General features: G+C 39.9%; 1 protein-coding gene across 1 annotated transcript in view; it reads right to left on the bottom strand.

Annotated features, from left to right (window-relative positions):
* MYO1E (myosin IE) overlaps positions 1–15,252 on the bottom strand; it is a 190,307-nt gene that overhangs the window by 95,288 nt on the left and 79,767 nt on the right. Inside the window, exons 2-4 of the mRNA XM_081291730.1 lie at positions 14,412–14,555; positions 8,053–8,142; positions 4,313–4,407 (exon numbers count right to left, since the gene is read on the bottom strand). Coding sequence (XP_081147856.1) covers positions 4,313–4,407; positions 8,053–8,142; positions 14,412–14,555 — 329 coding nt within the window. The remainder of the gene's footprint in view (positions 1–4,312; positions 4,408–8,052; positions 8,143–14,411; positions 14,556–15,252) is intronic.

Below are 15,252 nucleotides of genomic sequence, written 5' to 3'. Positions count from 1 at the left end.
CCATTGCCTCACACATACTAGGCAAATGCTCTACACAACTACAGCCCCTCTTGTATACTCTTGTAACTCAAGAGAGGTTGGGCTCTTGGCCTCTGTACCTGAGAAGTGACTTCCAGGCCCCTGTAATGTCTTGCCTGATAGATGTGTCTTTGATGGCCTGGGGGCCTGGACCAACTCGACAATGTAATATTTTGGAATATACCTCCAGAGGAAGTTGGAGATTAAAGGTACTGCCTGGACCTTTAGAAAGATCCAGAAATCAAAGGTCAACCATGCAGGAAAAATGTGATCAAGCTTAAATAAAAACTCTGGACACCAGAGACTTGCATGAGCTCCCCTGGTTGGCAATGGGTACTGTCACATATGGTAATTGAAAGAGAAACACATCCGTGACTCCATGAGAAGGCATGACAGGAAACCTCACATTTGGTCCCTCTCAGACCTCACTCTTTGTGTCATTTCTTTTGTCCAGTTCTGATTTGCATTCTGTTGCAATAATAAAACTGCAATCCTAAATATAGGGTTGTCCTGAGTTCTGTGAGTGGCTCTAGTGAATTATTAAACCTGAGGGTGCAGTGGGAATTTGTAGCCAGCTCTTCAGAAGGGAGAGTGAGGAGGACTGAGCCCTTCACCTGAGTTTGCTTAACTCTAAGGAGTTTCTGAAGCTCCCTCTTCTACCATCTCCTAAATTAACTGCAGCCACCTTAACAGAAACCCTTGGGAGCAGTTCCTTGAAGTCTCTGCCACCTGAACAGCTGGAAAAAAAGGATCCTGGAAGCAGGACATTTGCCCACTTCAGTGCCTGTGTATCCCACAGTGAGAGGCAGCGGGGGATCTGAGCACGGAAAAATCGTGGGCCAAGTGAGAGTGAGGCAGCTTCCACACTGCAGCAGCACATGCAACAAGCCCATTCCCTCCCTTCCCATCCCAGCACACCCCCAGAAGAGGAAAAGACTGAGGAAGGAGAAAGGGCACAAAGTTCTATAACAAACTCATCCAGACTCTCGATAAGTTCAGTTAGGAAAACACCTCCCACCTCTCTAGTGACCAGAGACCTCAACTCAGTGTCCCCCAAAAGCACTTTCTACTTAGCAACCCAAGTCTCCTGGTACTCCAGTATGCCTCCCCAACAGGAATAACCTGCATCTAATCAAGCATTTGGGTCTAACTTCTAATTTATAGAAGAATCAGTTACAGGAGTAAATACAATGAGACCATGTGAAAACAGTTAGACACCTCCAGGAGGTATCTGTAGGAAAACTGGCTGGTCTCTCCAAAAAAATAAATGTCAAAGGGGCCCCTGGGCTTTCTGCTATGGTAGGGGGCCTATTTAGCATGCACAAGAACTTGCATTCAACCCCAGCAATAGCAGTGAAGAACTCTGTCATTAAAAAAAAAAAAAAAGTCATGAAAAAAAAAAGTAGCAGTAGGGGAACTGTGGCAGGATAAAAATAAACTTTTAACATTCATAACCAAATGCACCCAACCTTCCTTGGTTTGCATAAGCCAGCAGGGAAGATCATGTTTGCAGCAATGTGAATATAGACTGCTGTGTTTTAGATGATATTGAATATTTTTCTTTTTCAGAGATGTAAGTGGAAATATTTAGGGGCAAAATGTTATGAAGTCTGTATTTACCTTGAAATACTTGAGATCCATATTTACCTTGAACTGCTTCAGTGCTCGTGTTTTGTAGCTTCGATTTTGGAGCCATGTATATGGCTTTTACACAATTACAAAACAAAATTCAACTTAAAAAGATTAAACCACTAAAGTGAAAAATGGAATCAAGGTTAGGTTGATGTGCAAATGACAAAGAAAAGGAATGTTCTACGTGAGTTTAAAAACCCAATATTTTAACTTTAAATATGGGGAACTTGGACAAAAAGAACAAAAAAACTTAAAAATGAATTCAGTATTGCTATAATAGTATTAGGATTGTTATTTTAAAGCATTAGCAAAATTACTTATTTGCTTTATCCTATTATATGTATATAAAAACAAAGACAGTATAAAGTAGTTGTGTTAATATCATCAGGATCAAGATTTTTGACCCAAGAGAAATGAGTTACAAATATAGAAATTGAAGAAATGTTCAAACTCTACCATCTTCAAAATGAACTGGTAAGAGCACTATGAACTCATACTTCATTGTTCTCTTTATAAATGTCTGTACCCTAGCTTGTCTTCTGAAAACTAGAAGTACCAACAACACAGGGTATCGAGAATTCTAGGTGCCCAGATTAGTGGTTTCTAAATACCATGTCCCACTAAAATGAATCAGGAACTCTTGGAGAAGTGGCTGATTCTTGTCTTGGGCAGGACGAGCTGGGAACATTTCAGACCCTGAAATCATCAGAGATCCCTAGGGACATGGTAAAAGGACATAAGAGCCAATGAAAGGGCTCTCACTGGTCAAGAATAGAATCATTTGAGCCTCCAAAAGAGTAACTGCAATATAATTAAGTAGGTAAAACATTTAAAATTCACTAGTTTGAAATGATACTGAAAATAAAAACACATTACCTTGGGAGGTTGCTAGGGCAACAATTCATTACTTTGAAAAGTGGTAAGTGAAGAAAACGAATCGAGCATTTTCTCGAGTTTCCCCATAAAGACTGCATTTGAAGGTGACCAAATAACTCCAACGAACACATGCAGAAGAATAATAGAATTGAAAAATAACTATTTTTTTTAACCACTAATAAGGAATAGTGGTGAAATGAGAATTAGCAATGGATATATCCATTGAGAATCTGAACATCACATGAAGAGAGATCAACGGGAATTAAGTCCTCAGCATCCAATGAAGTGTTTTGGCCAAAAAACTGAATCTGAATCTGATCAAGCTTTTAGATCTAACTACCATTTTACAGGAAATCCGGGGAATGGTGGAATACTTAAGTGTCATCACAGGATACAGTCAGTGCCAGACTGCAGAAGGCAGTGCTGGGCAAACAGTCCCTTTCTTTAACAAATAAGTGCCAAGAAAACAAAGACAACAGAGGAGAATAGTTAACAATTAAGAGATTTCAGAGATGTAGCAACCAGGTGCTATGGGTGGGCCTTGTTTGGATCCTAAATGAAAACAAGCCAGAGAAGAAGAAGGAGAAGGAGAAGGAGGAGAAGAAGAACTTATAAAACAGTCACAGAATTGGAATACTAATAATATTAGATGACAAAATAATTATCATTTGTTGGATCAAACCTAGGGTCCTTCATGTACTAAGTAAGCAAGCACTCTGAGCTATACCCCTGCCCCAAGAATTATTCTTTGTAAGGTATGTACTTCTCTTTTAGAGGTGTATTCCAATTATTGACAAATGAAGGAATTTACTATCTAGAATTTGCTTTAAATAATCAAGTGGGACAGGAGGGAAGAACTAAATGAAACAGGTTTGGCCACATATGGATAACTATGCAAAGTAGATGGCAGATACAGAGGGACATTTTATACTGCTTTTTCTAATTTTGTGTTTGTGAGGATCCATGATAAAGTTAAAAAAAAAAAAAAAGATCAGGTAAAAAACTAAAACAGATAGTGAAGAACAAAATGATTATATTTGGGGTTCTTTTTATTGTTTGCTTTTTTGGACAAAATGTTAACTGTCCAAATCTAAGTGATGGGAGTATGGATATTTATATTTTCTATGTTTCTATGTTTGAAAATGTTCATATTAGTAAATAAATTTAAAAGCACTTAAACCCAGCCAACACTCAGAACCTGGGTCAGGTTAAAAGGATTATGAAATATAGCTACAGATACCCACTACTGCTATTTATTAGTAATGTCCTCAAAAAAAAAAAAAAAATCAAACCAAATGACAGAAGAATATTAAAAAAAAGTTCAAATTTGAACTGTAAATTATTAAGGTCCTAGAAAGTGGAACCCAGAGACAACATAGTGAAACACAGTTACTATGCTTGTAATACTAAGGTTATCATTTCAGAGCCAAGTCACAGTACAGTCAGATGAAAGGGAGATGCTTATGATTTCCATCCAGGGTCACAACAGCATCTTTGCCCCCATGATCAGAAAGGTCTGGCTGGTACTATGTGCCCTAAAGCCTCAATGTCTTAAGCAACAGGGCAGAAACAGCAACCCTGTGGAAACTGAAAGCTTTTATGATCTGGCACTAGATGATGTCGAATTATGAAATAAACCAGGACAAAGCAGCCAGGCTGCTTGTCATGCAGACACATTAACCAGCCTGTGACATCAGAGGCTGTTGCAAAACCACCGCTTCCGGCAGAACTCTATAAGGACAGTGGCACAGCGTCCTCCCACCTACTAATATGGTCTTTCTCATACCTGATGATGACGCACTGGTTCTCTCTGTCGATGATCATGTTTCGGTACATACTATCTGCAAGGGCATAAATATGTGGTGGGTTTTCATACTGTGCCTAGAAAGGCAAAAACAGAAACAAAACCAAAAATACATGTTAGAAAGAGCAACACACTGAATGCTTTTATTGGCCTTGGAAGTGAACCCACCACTATATAGTTCCAATGCCTATAATTACATGGTAAAGTTTGCATGCTACAAGAATTTATAAAATATCCCTAGTTTACAAAGAGTTACACCCTAAGAAAATTTAGATGGAATCTGGAAGGACACTTCCTGGGCATGTGTGTGACAGCCTTCAGACATGACCCAACGTCTTTGGGTCCTTCAACACCACACCCTTCCACTCAAGCACGCCTCTGCAAAGAGGTTTTACTGCTAAATGTTTCTGAAGGCACCTGGGCAACAGGTCAGAAGAGCCCAACCAAAAACCTGGGTTTGATTTTGAATAGAATTCTAAATTCCTATGTACATTTTCTTTTTTTATATAGATTCTGGGATCTCAGAGGAAATTAAGTGAGACTGTGGATTTTCCATAAGAAAAAGCAAGGAGGTGTGGTTCTTTAAAGGGATAAACTAGTTTGGCCAGTTTGTTTGGCCAGTAGGGGAAAAATATTCTGCTACACCAAAAATTCCTGGGTTTATGATTTAGTCTCAGGAGACTGCTTAGCTATGCACAAATACAAACTAAAACATTTTTCTGTACCTAATAAATTCACTGTCTCAGCCTGACTTCAGCCCTGCTCTATTCAATTTCTTGGTGCCCACCTTTACCACTCCCTCAAAAATTACCAAAAAGAACCAGGTGTGGTAGCACTTGCCTATAATCCCAGTGATTCTCGAAGCTGAGGGAGAAAGATAGCAAGTTCTAAACCAGCCTCAGCCACTTAGCGAGGCCCTGAGCAACTTACTGAGACACTGTCTCAAAATAAATAAAATTAAATTAAAAAAAAAAAAAACAAATAAAGGGCTGGGGATGTGGTTCAGTGGTTAAACATTACTGGGTTCAATCCCTGGTACAAGAAAATTACTAAAGAGAAAAGCACTTCACTGTGGTGGATAGCTGGATAAAGTATTCTTAAATTTAAGATTACTAGGGCTGGGGATGTGGCTCAAGCGGTAGCGCGCTCGCCTGGCATGCGTGCAGCCCGGGTACGATCCTCAGCACCACATACAAACAAAGATGTTGTGTCTGCCGAGAACTAATAAATAAATATTAAAATTCTCTCTCTCTCTCTTTAAAAAAAAAAAAGATTACTGAACCCCAAAGTTAAAAGAATACCAGATCCAGGATGAGCAGACATTTAGAATGCTTCACTGGTTCCCAGCTCTGAAGTGGGGTTAAGAATGCTCATGCTGTAAACCACACAGAGCACTAATAACAGAGAGTAACAGAGAAGATGGACAGGAAACTCACTTTTGTAAAGGTAAAGCATAACCATCTTTGAGCCTTATCACTTACTACAGGAAAAGGGGCCTGGCTGAGAAATTGCTGCCCATTGCCAAGCTCTAGAAGACCAAATTCAGTGGGGAGGAGGAGGGGAGCTGGTGCCTGCACACAGGGCAAAGACTGGTGTATCCCATGCTCAGGGCTCCCCAGAGGAACTACCCAGTCAGAGTTGGAGGCCATCCTGGGGCTGGGTGACTGGAAAACTTTACTCAGGGACCAGAATAGTATGTTAAACCTGCCTTCATTATCAGAAGAGGATGCCTGACTGGAACCTCATAATAGAGTCTTAGACCAGCTTCTCCTAACCCAAATCTTGCTAGTTCAATATTGTTTTAATGCCACTTTGAAAACAGGGAAGTAGAGGATTTTAAGAAAGAAAAGAGGATGGAAAATGGAAAGAAATGGAGTGGAGAGAATACTGTGGGTAACCAAGGGAAAGGTGTGGGCAAGTCACTGCCCAGTGAGGCTTCCAAGCTGCTGAATGAAAGCTAGTGTCTCCTCTGTTTCCCATCTAGGATCTTACTGAGCCTCTGAGCTAGCTACCTGTGAGAATTACAGAGCAGGCATTTCCTGTGCCTGACTCTCCCATCTCCTGAGACCCTAAAGTCAAGGAGACCCGACTTCAAATCCCAGCTTGGTAAATTCTAATATGTCACTTTTGAGCCTCAGTTTCCTCACCTGTGAAATGGAGGTAGATATAGTTGGATATAGCCAGCATCCAGGGATGTTTTATTAAAGTTGTTGCAAGCACACACAGTGCATGGTACTCAGGAACACTGTTACATGGTACTTTATAACACTGTTACAATTAGCAATTAAAAAAATTATACACAGTGGCATATCCTATAATCCCAGTGGCTTGGGAGGCTGAGGCAGGAGAATCCCAAGTTCAAAGCCAGCCTCAGCAAAAATGAGGCACTAAGCAACCCAGTGAGACCCTGTGTCTAAATAAAATACAAAACAGGGCTGAGGATGTGGCTCAGTGGTCAAGTGTCCTGAGTTCAATCCCTGATGCCCTCTCCATCCCCCTGACAAAAATATTACATTTCAGCCAGGTGTGGTGGCACACCCCTGTAATCCCAGCGGGACTTGGGAGGCTGAGGAAGGAGGATCACAAGTTCAAAGCCAGCCTCAGCAACTTACTGAGGCCATAAGTAACTTAGCAAGACCCTGTCTTGAAATAAAAAGAGCTGGGGATGTGGCTCAGTAGTTAAGACTCCCTGGGTTCAATCCCTGGTACCAAAAAAAATTCTACATTCCTATAAAGACAATTCTTGACAGATGAATGATCTAAAAGGGACTCACAGGCAACAGCCCTTTTCAGAGAACTGGAAGGAAACGCAAGCATAGTATTTCCATGCATGGCGCCCTGGCTGCCATCAAGGATGCAGAATCAGCTCTGCCTCAGGGTCCTCCGACTGGGGGCCAGGGCAGGGCTGGCCTCTGCAGACAGTGTTTCCCTTGTGCTGGGCCTCCATAAAGGCAGCTTTATCAAAGGCCTCTCGTGTGGCAGCCTCCTTCGGCTCCAGCTACCAGCACCATTCATCTGGCAACGCTGGGTGGGCTCCTGCTCTGGCTAAGTTGCCTTCCACTTCAACTGATGAATCTGTGTGGGCTCTCTTTTGTTTGTCTTCCAGGGGTCAGAATTAGTGAATGCTCTTGTGCTTCTGCTACAGAGGAGAGGAGCGGCAGAAGAAAGGAAGAGGCAGAGATGGGGAGACCAAGGGAAGTAAGTGCTGAACCACAAAATAAAATATATTAACAAGAATCATAGCTTCTATTTTTATTAACAACTGAAATGACTATGGTGCTAAAGTTGATAGGAGATGGTTCCACATTAATAAATGAAGTAATAAAAGATTCATTTTTCATTTTCAAGTCATAGCCACAGCTAAGAGTTTAATTCTGAAAGGATGTTCCCATTGCCTTATTTTTCTTAACTTATTATTGTTTTTTATTTCTTAGAATTCTGTGGCATATGCAGAAGCAGGAAAATCTCCCTCACAAAGTGGATTCTACACTCATTTATCTAATTTTGTAAACAAATAAGGCTCAAGGGTTTGGCCTGTGTTTCTTCAAATTGTACTCTAAACAGCAGCACATCATTAAAGAATCAAATAATGTCACTTACTTGAGCTTCCCCAATAAATAATTCATAAGAAAATGCAAATGCATTGTTAACTTCAAGAAAAAACTATTTATGCATCATAAAAGCCCTGAACACTACAGTAATTTATATGGCACATAACTTACCGCTCCTTGGTACATTTCAATTTCCTTTTCCCCAAAATATGGCATCTGCTTGAAAGGGTTGACTGAGATTAATACCGATCCTATATATGTCTGGATTTAACCTGGTTAAGGTCCATCATCAATCTTCACAGCTACACATTTTTCAAATTAAGCAACCAGATGTTATCAAGAACTCATAACGACTGTTCAAATAGAAAGCTCATGTACATGTTTTCTAAATGGCTATAAACAAAGACAAAAGCAATTATCCAAAAGCTTCGTTCCCCCTCAAGAATAATAATGAATTTAATTACCAAGGTGCTACAAAAAGAAATCATTATTTTAAATAAGTTAAAGCATATTCTTTCCAGATTGGGCACATGAAACACTTGGGGTGAGGGTGGGTGTGGACAGAACAGAAATGGCCAAGGAGTGAAATAGGCAGTTATTATTTCTCTCCTCGAACAACACGTTTTTTAATTGGAACTTTAGGTAGACTAAAGACATATTCATTTACTTAGCTTACAAATAGGGGAATTAGACGAACTGAACAGTCATGCTTTTCAGAAGCTCAGGGGAACTCAGTGCCATCAATAAGATAATATTTAGAGAAGAAAATTATAAACCATATATCGAGTTTAGGGGAAGAGAATATTATTTCTGCTTAGGTGATCCAGGAAAGCCTGGAGAAGATGTACCCAAAATGTTATTAGAACATAAAAAATTCCTTTTATTCATTCAACAATCAGCTAATTTGAATTGGGTGTTTGCCATATGCCAGGCACTGTTGTAGATGTTGGGAATTCAGCAGTGAACAATACAGACAAAATTGATTAAAAACCCTTGTCCTCATGAAGGAGAAAAGAATCATGAACATCTCTCTCTCTCAAATTTGGATTTATTTATTTATTTAGTGCCAGGGATTGAGCCCAGGGTGCTTAACCATTGAGCTACATCTCCAGCCCTTTTTATTTTTCATTTTGAGACCGGGTTTTGCCAAGTTGCTTAGGGCCTTGATAAGTTGCTGCAGCTGACCTTGAACTTGCTATCCTCCTGATTCAGCCTCCAGAGTTGCTGGGATTATGGCTTTTGGTTTTTTGTTTGTCTGTTTGTTTTTTTGCCATGCTGGGGATTGAACCCAGGCCTTAGTATGTGCTAGGCAAGTGCTCTAACCACTGAACTACATTCCCAGCTATAAAACTTTTCCTTTTTAGCATTAGTGGCATTGTAACATTTAGCAAATAAAAATATATGAAAGTTAGTTTTAAATTTGAATGTCAGAAAAGCAATTTTTAAGCATGCCTCAAGTAATATTTGGAATATACTTACACTAAAAATTATTTGGTTTTTTTTTTTAATTCAAATTTAACAGAGGGACACCCCATATTTTACCTATCAACCCTAAAGCAACAGTGCAAGGAACTGAAGCAGGAAGGAGGAAGGATTGTGTCTCTTCTTAGATTCTGTGATCCTTTCTGTGCTCTAAAATGCACCCTCCTTAGGTTATTTTTAGTATCTTTTCCACATGGTGGAGACCTAATCAAAACAGAATGGAGAGTTGCCTCCCATTTGGATTTTCATGCTAAACAAATGTGATGACTCTATGGTCAATCCAATGATGAACAAGTACAGCACTGCTAGAACCAACCTCATTGCGGGTGAGGAGGAGGAGGGGTATTCTATGGGCACATCCATCTCTAGGTCAAAGCAAAGGTGGGCAAACCTGACCTTTCCCTGGGTCCTAAAGGGAATGCTGTTCATGCTGCCTGTCCTAGACAAACTGATCTCTGTACACAAAGAATGAAGGCTGCCCTGAGGACATAAGCCCAAGCATTCCCTCTTCGGCCTCGGTTACCCAATAAATAGAATTGAGCTGCATCTGAGCCTCAAAGGTAACCAACATTTTTCTGGACTGTTAATAATCTGCTATACAAAGGGATGCCTTAAGAATTCTTGATTTTTCACTAACTAGATGATATAAATTCTGCTAATAGCCTAGTTAAGGAAACATTCAGAGAAGAAAACCTCTTTGGGACTGTTGTAGGCCAGTCCTGAATTAATGCCCCAGGTTAGAAAGAGGGGAAATTTTAGTTGCTCCCTTAAGTTTCCCAGGAGGGTTCTCCAGGGCAATTCTATATGGGCAATGTGGCCTGATTCCATGCTAAGCAGCCACACACTTCCCTAAATCAGGAGAATTAAGACAAGAGAATTTTAAACTTAATAGAAACAAACATATTTTATCTTTTTCAGATAAACATTTGGCTTCATTGTTTATCTGAACAATTTTCAACTTTCCAACACACTGGGTCTACAGAGACCTCTTGATTTCCCTGAGAATGCAAGTCTCGGTTCGGCTGGGAGCTCCAGGTCACGCCTTCCACACTCACCCAGACTCCCTACTACATAATTCAGCATGCCTTTAGAAAAGCTGTGGGACAGGCTCCACCCACATAACCTTGGGCAATGAAGGTGTGGTCCACGGTTAATTTTCAAAATGCATGGAGATATAAAAATATGATAAACCAGAAAAAAAGTAAATGCCATCTTATTTAGTAGAGTATGAGAGACAGACTGGGCCCAGCAGATCTTTAATTGATTGGTTCTCAAATGCTGGTCCATAGATCTATGAGTTTTCTTCGACCTGCGGCAAGAATGACAAAAACAGAAATAATGCACTGAATTTTTCATAAGGCTCAATTCATTCCACATAAAGGTTTATTCTTTATTTTTAGATCATTTCCTTCATACAATTTTTAGCATTCAAATATTCTTTCCTTTATGGAATGTACTGGTAGTACAACTTCTGCTTGTTTGCTCTTATGGTCTCACTAAGAGCTAAGCTAAGAACATTTTAATGGTGTGTGACTTCCCCAAAACTGCCCACAGTGAGGAGTCGACTTCCTTGGATCTACCACTGACATGGGGCAGAAGGTGAGGAGACCTGCCCAACATCACACCCGTGAGATTGGCTCCAGCCCTGAGCGCAAGGTCTCGCTGCAAGGGGCTGCTGAGGGCCATACCTCGCTCTGAACAACTACTTTCGCTACCTAGACCTCCCATCAGTCTGGCAGAAAAGTATGGACTCCTAATTCAAGGATTTAAAATGCCAGACACAGTTGAGTATGATCTTTGAGCAAAAAAAAACCAAGTTTGGTAGAAAGTTGGACCCAATTACGCATGAAGTACTTTGATGAAAACCGGAACTGGTTTCATCACCCAAGTGGCTATAAATGATGTGAAGCACAAAAGGACATTGACGTATTCTTTTTTTTTTTTTTTTTAAGTTTCCTACAATGTTTTAGAATGTAATTGTGGCATTCCTCATGACAAATGGATGGTAAATTCAACCTTCCTTATCTTAGGATAAACAGCTCAAAAATACATGGTTTTATTGCTGTCAAATGTCAGCATTTCTTAGGCAGATTTTCTTTTCCTAAAGTAGAACAAAGAAATGTGCATTCAGTCTGAATGCATGAACAATAGATTGTGCCAAACCGCTGACCTTCAATACACAGCAGTGCTGGTACTAAATGCAAGAAGAGGTAAAATGAGCAATTTTATAACAATGGCTCTTTTTGCCTTAACAATTAAACACAGGAAAGAAAAAAAGTCAACTCTTATTTATACAATAATGCTATGCTATTGTATCTCCCCCTTAACATGAAGTAGTAACGGAGACTTTTATCACTTATCAGAGGAATAGGTTTGCAGTGAGGCACCCAGTATTACTTCATAAACATCCATCAGAACCATCAAGCCTCCCAAAGCTCAAAGTGATAGAAAGCACACTTATACTGGGCTTCCCATATATTGAGTGGGTAGAGGTTTTTAAAACATAAAGTCATTAGTGGTCAAGTAACTCATTTCCTTGGTAGAACACAACATTAGTCAGTTATTGATTCAAAGGCATTAATTCAAAGGCATTAATCAGCTCCCTCTATGTGAGTCATTTAAATTTTGGTTGTTTGAATTTAAAAAGCAAGTCTAAGAGAGTCAACAAGTTTTCAATGAACATAAATACAATGCATCATGAAAAAAATTGTGCAGGAAAGCAAGAAATACACAACGCAGAATGACGCCATTTTTGTTAAAATTAACAGCAGCAAGAAGGCATAGGTGAATATGTCTATATGTGATCCAAGTGAATGGTGCACACTAAGATTCTTTTAGTGTTCTCCTCTTTGCTTGGCTGTGTTTTACAAGTCACATGAGATGAACATGTGTTGCTTTAATTGCTTTTTATGTTTTGTTCTTCATACACAAGACACAGTTCCTATCCTGAAGGAGCTTCTGGTGCTTTAGGAGTAAACAGTCTTTTGGGAGGAGTGAGGCTGTCTGGGAGGAGGATGGACTGACTCCTGACAACTACTGACATTATTTTTGTCTGTTTTTATCCAGCTTATCAAAAACAATGTTTCCTTGGAGGGAGTGGTGGTGTAGGCCTATAACCCCAGTGTCTTGCAAGGCTGAGGTAGGAGGATCACAAGTTCAAAGCCAGCCTCAGCAATTTAGCAAGACCCTGTTTCAAAATAAAATTAATAAATAGGCTAGAGATGTGGTTCTGGTAAAGTGCCTCTGGCTTTAATCTCCAGTGCCAAAAAAACCCAAAGCAATAAACATGTTTCAGTGTTATCAGTAACTTTAGCCTACATCCCAAGGTTTTTATGGGCTTATTAATTGCCCATTTAAACCAATTTCTATGGTAAAATGCACATGAATTTACAATAACCAATTTACAATAACCAATCTAAAATAATTCAGAAACATCAGAACTTAAACATCTGTCTTCATGTGTGTTCATTAACAGCCTGTGCTCCCTCTGTGCTGACTGCACGATTTCACTTCACCAATGGCAGTCTCACCTGAGGGAGATTTAATCATCACTCTCATTATACAGATGAGGAAACCAAGGCCCACAGATCACAAAACCTATTAAGGTCACCAAATCCACACAGACTAAAGCTTGAACTCAGGCAGCTCAGAACCAGATTCTGCCACCCAGTTCTTCCTAAGTTCATCTGTCAGTTTCTAAGAATCCCAGGTCCTGACATAAAAGTGATTAAAAGTTTTTGGATGATGATAAATACAAAGAAGCATATTACATTTTTTTCTTTCTTTTTTCAATTCTGGGGATCAAACCTGGGGCCTTGGGCATGCTAAGCAAGTGTCCTACTACACCCCTAGCTCAGCATATTTGCTTTTTTTTTTTTTTTTTTGGCTAAATTAAAGTTCTGAAGTAAACACAATTGCTTCCATTCAATTAAATTACCGGAAACTCTAGACAGGTGTCTAGCTCAAGATTCAATAAATTTATTCTACAAAGGGCCAGCCTATAATTATTTGATTTTTATTTTTGCATGTTGGGGATCAAACCTACGGACTCATACATACTAGGCAAGCCCTATGCCAGTGAGTTATACCCCATTCCTGAAAGTAATTATTTTAGACTTCGTGGGTCAGGTAGACTTAGAGCCTTGTTAAGTTGTTGAGGCTGGTTTTGAACTCGAAATCTTCCTACCTCAGCCTACTGTGCCTCTGGGATTACAGGCATGCGCCACTATCCCTGGCCCTAGGTCATCCTTGACACCATACCTTCAGAAGTCACCACCATCATCAGAGTTAAACCTTTCAGTACCATCATGCAGGTTCCACACAGATCTTTGCACATCAATGGCTAACTCCCATGATACCACATGCACATTTCTTCCCATAGCTGCATTGATCAGAACTCTCGAATCTTATAGGAACTGAAGCAAATATCACAGTTCTCTGTTTATAATGAAGTCAACACACATTTGAATCAAATTTCCATTCTGCATTTTTAAAAGCCCTATAAAGAAATGGCATCCGGCAAGCTAAAATTGAAACATAAAGAACAACTCAAGAATGTCAGGCATTTTCAATAGTTGATCTGCATTTTCATGTATCCTTTAGTAAACAAAGATGCAAAAAGACTGCCTCATACAAAAACAAAACAAAACAAAAGCCAAATTGTCAATCTTTTACAAACCTTTTAAGTCTGGAATGAAACTCGCTACATTACTGATATGACTCTCTGCAAACTAGGACTTTCTCTAAGTTTCTAAGATCTAGAGTTCTTAGATACCATGTGTGGGCCACAGCACATCAAAGGGACAATACCATAGAGTGAAATACCAGCCGAAACTTGACCTTGTGAAATGCCAGGAAGATGATTTAACATCCATCATCTTTGCCCTTTCATAGCATGAACCAAGTGACACAAAAATCCAGCTCCTCATTCCCAAACGGTGAAAATGCTGTGAGTGCATCAATTCAGACCTTCAGATGGCTCTCTGACCAGGTATAAAGCCATGTTTTGACTGTGCAAAGTATCATAACACAGCAACCAGTAAGGATACAAAGATGTAGTCGTCCATGTATCTCTTCTTCAGGTTCTCCACGATGGCGCTCTCTGTGATCTTGGAGAGCAGCACCATGTCATCCACCCCACTGTGCTTGACATTGTGACTCTGCCAGTGGTACCGGAAGGCGCCTTTGCTCCCCTGGGAACAACAAAAACAACAACAAAAAAATCAAATAACTGTTAGGACAGCTCACATCCTTCTGGAGTTTAAAAAAACAACAACAACAAAACCTAATTTTTCAAATATTCCTCAGATAAATTGCAGCAAAGATTTTGCGTTCATAGACTTGGATTCAAATTCCAGGTTTGTCACCTACAGATAAATAGGGGAAAGTTACTCAAGCACACTGTGTGGCTGAAGCTACTCTTTTCTCATTTGTCAAATGAGAGAAATAAGATGCACTTCACAGAGCTGCTGTGAGGGTCACGTATCGTGTATAAAGGAAACAGTGTGGGAACAGCTCAAAACAAGAAGGACAATCTCTGATCCCTCCTAAAATCTTACTGTGTTTATTGAACTTGTGGGTGAAAATGGGCAAGGAAATAAAAACTTTCCAGACTTGTTTTTCAAACTCTATGATAGAACCTAGAGGTGGAGAGAATATGTATCACGCAATCACTAGGTCACGTTGTCATAATTCTCAAGTCATCTGAACTACTTTTCCCTTCATCAACTTATCACTGTCTGTGTAATGCTGGCCTTCCACATTCAGTACATTATGATAAGTGACCATTTCTATACTAACCAGAAATGGGCAGGGCAGCTATACAAGACACCAGAGCCACATTGACCAGCGGTGGCCTCTGAACACTGGGGTCTGCAGGGCTTCCTTTCA

The sequence above is a fragment of the Spermophilus citellus genome (genome assembly GCF_964194105.1).
Source record: "Spermophilus citellus genome assembly, chromosome: 4".
Taxonomy (NCBI): domain Eukaryota; kingdom Metazoa; phylum Chordata; class Mammalia; order Rodentia; family Sciuridae; genus Spermophilus; species Spermophilus citellus.
Note: the sequence above shows the minus strand (reverse complement) of the source record. Positions and strands in the feature narration are given on the sequence as shown.